The sequence below is a fragment of the Colobus angolensis genome, unplaced genomic scaffold (assembly GCF_000951035.1).
Source record: "Colobus angolensis palliatus isolate OR3802 unplaced genomic scaffold, Cang.pa_1.0 Scaffold15, whole genome shotgun sequence".
NCBI classification, from domain to species: Eukaryota; Metazoa; Chordata; class Mammalia; order Primates; family Cercopithecidae; genus Colobus; species Colobus angolensis.
The window spans coordinates 9245784-9257839 of record NW_012114599.1 but is presented as its reverse complement, the minus strand read 5'-3'; the positions used below and the strand labels follow the sequence as shown (position 1 = coordinate 9257839).

Here is a 12056-nt window from a genome sequence, read left to right as displayed (position 1 = left end):
ATCCTCCTATACTCTTTTGACTATATGACACATGAAGTCAATAACATATATTTAGACAAATTATTAATGCAAGGCAGAAGTTCTGCAAACCAAGAGGAATATAACATATGAAACTAAAAGAGCAATTTACTTAAGCATTCCCTTGGGGAAAAAACTGTACTACCATCAATTTTGGGATTGGAATTTTTTGGGATCGACTGATTTGATGTAATACCCTGCATGCTAAAACGTTGTCTGACATGTAGCTGTTTGTGGGCTCATGATCTTGGATGCAAGAAAGGATGTAGATAGAGTGGTAGTACTAAATAATGTAAAAAAATCAGTGAAATGGAGGAATGTCCAACATTTATCTCAGCACTATAGGACAGACAAATATTCTGACACTGTGTTCTCTTGGGACATTAAAAAGAGAACATTGCATGACCGGAGGGTTGACGTTTGCAAGAGTTTGAATACTTGGTGTTTGCTTTTTTCTTTGGATGATGATACCAATTGCACAATAATACCATTTTGGTTTTTATTTCTTCAAAACATGAAAACAAAAAATGAAGTAGATGACAATGAGAAAAGAGAAAACATTCCATACAGAATATGCTGTATCACTAGTGATTAAATCAGAAACAATTAGAAACTTTATTTGTCTGTGTCAGTAATGTGTACCATTTATAAGGAACAGCACAATTAGTGCACTTCCCCCCTAAAGCTGTGCACAATACACACAAAATAAACAAATAATTTTACACAACTATAATAACAATCCTGAACAACCAGAATCATAGTTTGCTAGAACATGAAAATTTTAAAAGCAAACAAACCAAAAAGCTTTCAAATTGAAATTGACTAAGCAAGAATTTCTTAAACGTTCTCTGTGAAAATTTGCTACAGGATTATCGACATTCCTAATACAGCTAAAAAATGAGTGCAAAAATTTTTCTAATGTTTAAACAACTTATATTCCTTGAATATATTTACTTGGTGCTTCCAGGCTAGCTTTCCATTTAGCAATTCTCAAAAAAAAAAAAAAAAAAAAAAAGGATGGGAAGGATGGATTAGAATGATAAAGAATTGTAAAGTATATGGGCCATAGAAAAGTTCTGTTGCCAAGAAAGATAAAAGATGGGATACATTGGGCCTTTTCAGTGATCTGGATCACCAACATGATTGCCCTTCTTGGTTTAAAATGGAGAGATGTATTTATCTGCAAGTTGGTCAAGGATAAAGAGGGTGCTTTTCCAAACATATGCCTTATGCTCTCGTAGTTAAAGAAAATCTTGGGTATAAATACCATTTGGACAATTGCTTTGATACAGTTTCAGTGTGTTTATGTTAAAAGAGTTTCATAATTGTTTTTTCTTGCAAGATAAAAATCTTTCCATATGGCTTTCTTCACTTTTACTCATGAAAATAGTAATCGCATTAACTGTAACCCTTCTGAGGGCAGGGATAACTGTAACCCTTCTGAGGGCAGGGATCTAGACTGTTTTGTTCATGGCTTAGTCCCCAGAAAGTATCACGCTGCCTGGCACATTAAGTGAGTAACCAGCATTTAATTCTTCATTCAGTCACCAAATGTTTATTAAATGATGGATCATGGTTACTGAGTGAAAGAAGAAAAAATAAGTCTCAACAGATTTAATTTATTAAGTATTTTTGAATCAATACAGAGGGCTAGGGTTGTCTCCAGCCTGGGATTCCTTATAGACACAGAAGCCTCCAAGAGGTGACCGACCAGTCATTCTATTTTTTTTCTCATTAGTGGACTCACTGTTTTGGAATGTTGGGTTTATCCACGTTCTTTGGTATTTTAACATAGAAACAGCTATTCTTTTTAAAGGGTTAAAAACATCCCAGTCCAATCCTCCTGGGAGGTACTAATCTTATTTAATTGCCTTCTCTTTCAGCATAAGTAGAGGAGACACACTTTTAAAGGCCCATTGGTCACCCTGGCTTCTTTCTTACTCAGGAGCTACTGATAAAATCAAAGGGGACTAGACTGAACAGTGAAAGAAACAGGGCTCAAAATAGTCTTTTACATAAAAAAAAAAAAAAAAAAGAACAAACCAGCACTATCTACCATCTGTGCCGGACAGTGCAGATGTGAAATAAATACTTTGCAGGGAGGGGTGTTGTGGAAAGGGTGGCTCTGAAAGCCTAGGCACATCCAACATACCCACGCCTCTATAAGGCCTTTCTCCTTGGCCTTCCTGAATTAATGGGTGATTTTTAGAGGCCTCTGATGTGTTCCACATGGCTAATTTTCCATTAAGGTCTTTGTAGTTTGCCCGCTATCCTCTCAATAACTTTAACTTCTCCCCACATGACAGTTATTGCTTCTTAGAAATGAATGTGCGGAACCATGAACAATAAGCCGTTTTCTCCTTTTATCCCCAGTAATTAATCAAACTCAATAACAACACAAAAGTAACAACTCAGGTGAAAAGAAAACTCACTTTTGTCTTCAATGTCCAATCAACATTGCCGAATGGGAGAATAGTATGTACTATACTCTACTATATACAGATACTCTTTGTTTTATTTGTTTTTCACCATGCACCGTGTAACAGGTTATCACAACAACATTTCCGAACAGGCACATGAACAAGGAGCAAATGTTCAGTCATGGCTGGAACAGGACTGTGCAAGCCATGGATGCCTTTGAAAATAAAACTGACAGACAATCCCAAGCAACAGCAACATGGGACTGGGACACATATTAATGCAAATGGAAAATGATGATGTGGTTTTTGAATGGGGTTATTCTTACTGTTTGCATAGGGGATGGCAGGTGGACAGAAGGAGCAGGGTTGGGATAGGGCACCTGGGGGCTTAGCTGGGCTGGATGCTAGATGAAGGACCTTGCTAATCACAGTCCAGAGCTAATGAGATAAGAAAGAAAGGATTTTGAATGTTTCTGGGAATCTACGCACATTTTCCTTGTACCTGTTAAACGAGAGTGCCGGGTATCACATCTTTAAATACCAGACTATATCGAGAACCATCAGAGTTCCTGGCTCCATTCCACTCTCATGCTTCTTCTTGGAGGCAGTTTCACCTCTGCTCACATTCCGGAGATAAGCATGAACTTTGGTAATACAATGAAGACATGCTTCTTTCTTCTTCCATGCCCAGATTTTTTTCTTAATCCAAAATAAGTTTTAAAGTGATTGGGGGAGGTGAGGGAGAATATTAATGATTTAAATTTTTTACCAAAACCCATTTACATTTGGATGGTTTCACTTCCCACAAAGAAAAGCAACAACCCTGACTCTCCCAACAAAACAAAACAAAACAAAATAACAAAAATAAAGCCAAACACTGACTACCTCCCCAGCCCCACTGAAAACAAAATCAAAAACAAGAAAACAAATCAAAGCCTGAAGGATTTATGAACCTGGAGAGAGTGCAGCCCTTCTAGACCGAGCTGCAAAGATGGCCCTGCCTCCATGCCTTGTTCAACATGATGATGCCCCTGGGAATGGGAGGTGATGGTTTTTGACTTCGGCCCTAGTACAGAGTATACTCTTGAAGCTGGATTCCATCAGCAGGTAAGTGAACATGACAAACGTCAGTTTCCTCTGTCCGTTATACATAATTTTTATGTATATATATGTATATATATATAAATTTTCTATATCTGATAGTTCCTTTAGAAGCCTTTTATGTGGCAGTAGGCCTCCAGGGAGGAGAAGAAAATGTACAAGAGCCATAGGAGCACAAAGAGGCAGGATGTGAGGAGCTTGGCAGTCCGGGGCCCACCCAGCTCACCTCCGATTTCTGGCCTCCGCCGATACAGCAGCACCCCCACATTGATGAAAGCAAAAATGGTGAAGAGAGTGACAGAGAAAGCTAGCGTGCCAGGGGACACTTTGAACTGTTCCCCATTGGCTGCATGGTAGATGGCAGCGATGGACCAGGCCACACCGATTCCCAGGAAGACGTTCACCGCGTTGCTGCCCGTGACGTTACCTATGGAGGCGTCTGCATACTGGTCCTGGGTGGCTGCCACTTTGCTGGCAAATGTGTCTGCAGAGGAAGAAGAGAAAGTCAATGACACTCATTCTTTTAGAGATGTCTTTTGAGTGCTGCAAGCTTCAGCTGTGTACTCTAGGATCCAACCCCTGATAGAAACCCAGTGACCAAGAGATGGCTTTGATGTTCCTTTGAGTCAGACTCATGGGGTGGAAAGAACAGGATCTAGATATTGAGAGTTAAGGGTTCAGTGCTGGCTGTGTTACGGACTGAGAAAGTGATCTGGGTCAAGGTCTGTATCCACAGATACTGCAGTTCTTTGTAATATTGAGCTTGCAGGGCAGCATTTTTTCACAGCTCACCTACATCAGAATCAAGTGGGGTCCTTTCAAAAACTGAGTATTGCAAGGTGCCATTCAGCTGTGCTGGGCATAATGACAGCGACCCAGGAATCTATTTTAACAGTATCCTAAAAGATTCTAGGTCACTAAAGTTTGGGAACAGCTGCTGGAGGGTACTACTAAAAGATGCTGTATCAGCAGCTGTAGTTTATAGATGAGAAAGTTAAGATGTCAGGAGAGATTTTTCAAGATTCAAGAGCAAGCCAATAGTGGAACTGAAAAGAATTGAACTATAATAGTGTAGCTGACGTTTGCTTAGAGCCTTAAGAATAAGAAAGCAGATTCAGCTATAGTACTGCATGGATTGTGATGGTAATTTTATGAGGTGAGGGAACAAGGCTGAGGGATGAGAAGTAGTGGATGCAATATCACAACTAGGAAAAAACCATGTTAGGGCTACAGCTCCTGCTTCATGTCTTCAAGGCTAATGCTTTCTCATGGCGCTCTTCCACCTTTCACTGTGCTGTGGGCACCAATGACCATTTTCGAAGCCCTTTATTTACTAATAATCCTGAGTGTATCTTTTTGTGATGATAGGAGAATCTTGGTCCACTACAGACGGTTGAACAACAGTGACTTAAACTTCTTGATGGGTAGAACACTGGGGTTTAGAGCACATTTGAGCCAGGAGACTTCAAATCCTGCCTTTGCAGCGGACTCTGTGACTCCGGAAGATTACTTAACTTCTCTGGGCCTCAATTTCCTAACCTGTTAAATGGGGATAGTGCTGCTCACTTCAGAGTGCTGTTGGTAAGCTGAAATATTACATGTAAATAAAATGCTTTTGATGCTTTTTGACACAAAGTAGGAGAGGCTGTTTTTGTTGTTTTGGAAACATAATATAAACCAAGCAGGCTAGATCAGTTTAACAGTTGAGGTAGGATCTGAAATAGCTTCCTGTATTAGACATGTGAACAGAACTTGCAAGATACTAAATTTCTTGTCTCTATTATGCCTACTTACTGACATAAAAGTGCTGACTGGGCACAGCAGCTCATGCCTATCATCTGAGTACTCTGGGAGGCCGAGATGGGCAGATCACTTGAGATTAGGAGTTTGAGACCAGCCTGGTCAACATGGTGAAACCCTGTCTCTATACTAAAATTCCAAAAAAACAATATAATAAAATAACCAGGCATGGTGGTACACACCTGGAATCCTATACTTGGGAGGCTGAAGCATGAGAATTGCTTGAACCCGGGAGGTGGAGGTTGCAGTGAGCTAAGATCATGCTACTGCACTCCAGCCTGGGCAACAGAGTGAGACTCCATCTCAAAAAAAAAAAAAAAAAGAAAATCAAACAAAGTCCTTTCAGCTACCTTGAACCTTGAACAGTAGGTTTATAGCAGAGATTAATAACTGTCAAATTGAACTTATTTTCAAAGCCAGTAACAGCAAGCATTAAATGACTACAAGGTGTTGTGTTATCTGCTCTGGTCCTCCTGAGGTACCGGGCATGCTCTGAGCATGTATGTAGTTGTACGTATGATACCTGGACTAGTCTCTCCCCTCTGTTGTTATGCTATTGCCACCATCCTTCCTCAGTAAACTTCCAGTGGGGAAGATATGTTCAGCATGTAAATTTAGGTCAGCCCATGGATTCTCTTTACAATAGCTAAGAAGGTTTTTTAGGCTACTCAAAGGCTATTGCATCTGCAGTATCACATTCTTTCTGAAAGGGAGTTGGTCAGCTCTGAAGGCCTGTCTCTTCAATTCTGCCCTCTGCCTGTGATGGAAAGCAGATCTGATTATTATTTTATAATTAAAGAAGTAGGCAAACACTGCTTATTCCATGCCAGGCACTATGCTACACAGGTGATGTGTATATTCTCATTCAACCCTCTCACAAGCATTATGGGCCAGATGTCATTACTTCCTTTTCATGATATGCAAAACTGTGACATTGTGATATTACGCCTTTTGGATAGGGTCTTAGAAAAATGTGAATCTTTAAACCAAAGTTTGATTTCAGAGCCCATTCTCAGTCCACACCACATTGCCCCTTCCAGGAAGCCTGAAGTTTGTCTTTCCTCTTAGTTCGTTTCAGGTGGCCCTGTTCCTTTCACTCAGAAACTCTGAAGCAGGTTCTTTCCAAATGCTCTTTCCTGTATCAGGAGAACAAAGATTGAAGAAGGTATGGGCAGTTTATGAATCCAGACTCCTGGATTTGTGCTGTTTTGTGCATTCATGATCACACATTCATGCAGCCCAATCAACTACCACAGAGACTGGTGAGTAAAAGCAAAGTGAGACAAATCTTAATGGTTTCTTGTACTTCATTATTAAAAGTTAATAGAAACAGGGCAGCAGCAGTCTCAAAAAGAAAAAAAAGGAAGTTGCTTTTTTTTTTTTTTTTTTAAAAAAAAAAGGTCAGGCAGTGGAACAAGGAAAGTAAAAGAACAAGAGTGTGAGGCAGGAGAAAGCAGCTTCCAGCTCAGCTACAGCTGAGAAACACCTGACATGTTACTCTAAGCTGAAATGACTGGTAGCACTGGCTGGTGGTGAACAGATGGCCATGTAAGGTGGGGCAGTTGCAGGGGTGGTAATTCCCTCTGTATGCTACAGGGACAGGTGACCTAGTGCTGTTCCATAGCGTACACCTGCTTACCTCCCCTGGCAGCTGGTACATTGCACATTGGACTTCCTGGGTACCCCATATGTACTCAGAAACTCTGAGCTTTCTGGATGGCGCCTTTGCTGCTGCACCAGAAGGAAAGGAAGTTTAAAATCAAAGACTCCTGGGTCTGGGGACTCAAAGCACTCGAACCAGTCCTTTAGGCTGACGTGGAGGGCATACCTCGGTATGCAGCGATTTCCTCTCCCTCAAGCCATTTATCAGTAGCCTATTAATGTGAATGTTGCATGAAGATTCTTGTAATAATAATAGGTTCCTATTTTCAAATGTCTCTTTTTTCAAATGTATTTCTTTGAATTTCCTAAAAGTTAATAGCCAAAGTGACTAGCTTGTCACATAAGTAAAACATGTTTTTGGCTACTTTGTGTCCCATAGGTTTTATTTACTTGGGTTAGACATCAGACCTTTTGTCTGTTTTTATTTTCAATTCAAAAGCAATGTAAAAAAAAAAATACTGCAGGAACACATGCAAATCCAAACCACTAACCTTAGCTCCAAGAGAGAGAGCTCTGTTTTCCAAATGAAGTGCGATGGATTCTCCCCAAATTACCTTTTATTGCTGCTTTGCTGCTCAACACATAGGGCAATACATCACAAACCATATGTTAGGTGCTGCCAAGCCTTACCCTGAACACTAAGACTGTAACCTGCCTATGGTTAAACCAGGCAAATGCCATTTCCTAAAATAAAATCCAAGAAAAAACTACTGCCTTGGGCTTGAAGGGGATATAATAATATTCAGAGGTTGGCCCATTAGATAAAAACATATATGGATCAGATTTCCAATGCGATTGACACAAAATATGTTGATAACAACATATGTATTTTTTCCTTCATATGTGTCCCTGGCTAGGTTTTTAATAGTTTTTGTTATTAATTCCCACCTTGAATTCTAATTAATTTTAGATCAGTCATACCATTTCAGACTTTTAGTCCTGTCTCCTTGATACATATGACTATAAATCAAGAAGGAAGACTGTCAAGGAGAGAGCATGGCTGGAATTAAACGACACATCACAAAGTCAGGACGTAATTAATTGTTCTTTGCAGGCCTGCCTCAAGTTCATGGTCTATAACCTTGTCCAAGTCATCTAGTTAATATGTAAAAATAGGACAATACTCCCCCTTTCCTACAGCAATTATTCTTTACCTAAATTTCTCAAACTTTATTGCTTCTTACAGGCTAAGCATTAAACATCTCTTCTGTAAAAAAGGTCATTCTCACAGTCTTGCAGGATGGACTTACGGATAATGTGTTATCTGGAGCAAGGGTTTCACCCAAGATGGTTCATCTTATTCTTGGCTCTTAGAGTTCTTTGGAGACCAGCTGTTCAGCTCTCCAGTGCTTCATGCCCAGGAACTGACACTGGCAGTGGTTTTAATTGGAGTCCATCCCGGTTATGAAGGTCTGCTTGCTTCTCCCAGCAACCACACCTTGATGTATTCATTGACTGACAAAGAGGCAGCCAAGGCGTATAGATCTTCATGGTGTAGTAGTGGAAGAAGCCTCATCAAAGAGACTCTAGGCTCTTCCAACTATCTGTATGTTCTTGGCAAGTCACTTCACTTTTTTAGATTCCAGTTTCCTCATTTAATTAGAGTATCTCTAAGACACTTTCTAATTTTACTGTTTGGGTGGTGCACAGAATAGACTAAAATACTAAATTTATATGCAATGTATGATTTTGGTGTTTTTTTGATAAGAGTTTGTACATAACCACTCTTAATAATTAACTGATGATTACAACTATCTTATTGTGAAGAATAAATGACTTAAATGAAGTATTTGAAAATCCTAGGAAGATCTCAAGACCTGAAGATACTACCTTTGATCAAACTGTGACAATATTTATGGAATTAAACTGCATGGCACAGTCGTTTACCTTTTAAAATTAGATAAGATAAGAAATGTTGGCAAAATTATCAACTTCACATCACTCTGACTGGCCATTCATTGATATGAGTGAAGCCAAGATGGCAGAGAGATGACCATGCTTCAAAGGCTGTGTCTAATGTTAATAAAGTCAGAAGTGCCTGGAGAGCTTTGCTCAAAAAATGTAGATTTGGGGTTTCACCCCCAAGCTTGTCCAGCCTGCCTTATTTTGTTGTTGTTTTTGTTCTGTTTTGTTCTGTTTTAGGTTTTTAGCAGCCTGAAGCCATGGTTTTTAGTTTCTGTCTCTAGTGATAAGCAGAAAAGAGCGGTGACAAATGGGTTTTACTGGCCCCACCAGAAACAGAAACTAAGAAGCCATGACTGTGTTCTCTCTCGGACATCCCTGCTAAATCCACTTAATCAGACTCTCTGAGGACGGGATACAGAAATACACCTTTCAACAAGTAGCTTAGGTTGTTCTTATTTATTACCAAGGCTTGAAAACCATAGCTGTAAGACACGGGAAGGGGAGTTAGCACTCCAAGTGCCCAGTTTTGGGGGTTTTCCTGCAAGTAATAGATGTTTGAGTTTCAGGGAAGCAGTTAAACAGAAGTAAGGAGAAGCTGGTTTCTCTTAGAAACATGGATGACCTTGGTTATTTTGCTGATAAAATGTGGGTAGGCGTCTTGGAGATGCTGGGGCTGCTTAATTGTAGCTCATTCCACTCACAATATGGTTATTCTCCTATTTTTCTTTTTAAACCCTGTTCCAGCTACCCTAAAAGGCCACACGAGGGAGAATCTACCTAAATTGATTGAATTCTGCTGCTCTGTTTGCCAGGTTGGAAGCTTACCTACTTCATAGGGTTTTGAAGGAAATGAGTTAACATGAACAGAATAGGGTCTGGCACTTAATGGATGTTCAGTATTATTAGCTATATTTATAATACAACAGAGCCAGATCCCCAGAGAATCCATACATGGTAGGGAATTTTGACTATTGCCAATGATTCTATACTTTCAAGGAGTTATAACACCCTTGAAAAATTATTAACTTGACAATCTTTTGCATTTAGAAGGGTGATAGTGCTTAAAATTCTTAATTATTTTACTTTGAAAATTTCATACAACCAAAGTCATTAAAAGACATTAGAGCTCTTTTGGTTTAAAGCCCAAATCTTACTAATGGCTGTAAGGTAGATGTCTTTGCTTAAACAGTGTATATATTCCTCTCTTTTTTCTTTCTTCTCTTCTATACCCTCATCTGTCTTGCTCTTTTAGAATCAAAAGAGAAATATTGTTTACTTATGTACTTGTTCTTCTGCTGTCACTGAAGACCTTAAACAAGCATTTGTCTTTGGTTGTGATATGTATTTACCCAAGTAAATAGAAAACCTCTCTCTCTCTTTCTCTCTCTTTCTCTCTCTCTCTCTCTCTCTCTCACTCACTCTCTCTCTCTTTCTCTCTCACTCTCTCTCTCTCTCTCTCTCACTCTTACTCTCTCTCTCTCACACACACACACACACTCTCTCTCTCTCTCACACACACACACACACACACACACTTCACTGGTTCATGTGAAAAGAATCATTTGGCTTCCAAGTGAAGTTCAAGAGGTAAGGGAATTGCTGATGTATGATTGATTAATAACCAGGTAGATGAGGAGTTGAAAAAAGGAAACACACTGAAAATTTCTGCCCATAAAAGTTGTCCTTGAAGAGGGTAAAGAAGAAATGGAGATAGTGACATGACCTACTTTTAGAAGAGAAGGAAACAGAGATAACTAAAAAGTTCAAGAGGACCTATATTGGCAGGATCAGGGCACCTGCTTCTAGTCACTTTTGTCCCCAGCTACAAATGAGAGTCAGCAGGATAACTTTTGAAAACACGAACTTGTTAGCTCCACCTTGAGTTTCTGCTTAATCGGCCAGAGATGTGACTGGAGCGTTGGTATTTATCAAAGCTTCCCCAACCAGATTGAGCTCCACTAACTGACCACTCCCAGCCCTGGTTTCTCTGTCCCTGTAAGGAGGACAATGATGCCTCCCTTGGATTAACTGAGGCAATGATGTATGGAATGAGTGACACATAGATTTGTTTTTAAAGTAACCATTTTTGTTATTGAACAAATTAGCTATTTTTCATTTTTTACATGTTAACAGGAATGTTTGTACTTTGTGGGCTTAGTTTTCCTACTTTGTATCTGATATCCTGCTATATTTTAAGTTCAAAGAAAGAAATTTATTCTAATTAAAGGAGAGAAAAAGTGGAGGTTTATTTTTCAGGGATCACAAAACAGAGAAATGAAAGGATACAAACCAGCAGTGCAGCACTATTTGATCTGCTTTCCAAACTGTAATTCGAGTCATGTTCTCAAAGAAAATGATAACACACTACTACACAGACCTAGAATAGGATTATTTTTCAGTGTGATGTTCACAGGTGTCCAAGAGAGGATCCAAGGGGTGTTGACAAGGTCTAGATAACTGATACATTTGACAACGGACAAAGTCCAAGGAAAATATTAAGAAGCTTCTTCATGTTCAACTCCAACTGTGAACCCACAATGGTAAAGCAGCTGATCGTGTGAAAGAAAATAAATACAATTATTCCATAGAGAAACATCAGGCTGACTCCTTTAGCAAATATGGATCAGAAACAGATTAAGAAGGAGCTCTTTTCATGAAAGACTCCTTATTCTTTAATGCCATTAATGGAGATAATTCTCTGATAAAGAAAATTACACTCTGACACTCAGATACACACACTCACTTCACTGGTTCATGTAAAAAGAATCCTCATTTGGCTTCCAAATGATGAATAATTTTTTTTGATTCCTTAAATTCTTGGCTTCTCCTGGCATTACATTTAGGCTGTCTTGATAGTACTTTAAAATGGGCTCGAATGAACCTGCTTTTAAAATAGCATCAAGTTTTTGATATTTTCAGTTTTGAGCCATGATTCTATTACTTTCATAATAACCCTTATTTTAATAATGCGAAGTCTGAGGGCAAAAAAAAAAAAAAAAAAAGAAAATCAAACAAAGTCCTTTCAGCTACCTTGAACAGTAGGTTTATAGCAGATATTAATAACTGTCAAATTGAACTTATTTTCAAAGCCAGTAACAGCAAGCATTAAATGACTACAAGGTGTTGTGTTATCTGCTCTGGTCCTCCTGA

The 12056-nt window shown here is 39.2% G+C and overlaps 1 protein-coding gene across 2 annotated transcripts in view; it reads right to left on the bottom strand.

Annotated features, from left to right (window-relative positions):
- Nucleotides 1-1617: 1617 nt before the first annotated feature.
- The window catches only part of SLC8A1 (solute carrier family 8 (sodium/calcium exchanger), member 1), a 394332-nt gene continuing 383893 nt past the window's right edge, over nucleotides 1618-12056 (bottom strand). For both annotated transcript variants that reach the window (XM_011935927.1, XM_011935926.1), the window contains one exon: nucleotides 1618-4023. In XM_011935927.1, coding sequence (XP_011791317.1) covers nucleotides 3647-4023 — 377 coding nt within the window. In that variant the 3' untranslated portion in view covers nucleotides 1618-3646. The remainder of the gene's footprint in view (nucleotides 4024-12056) is intronic.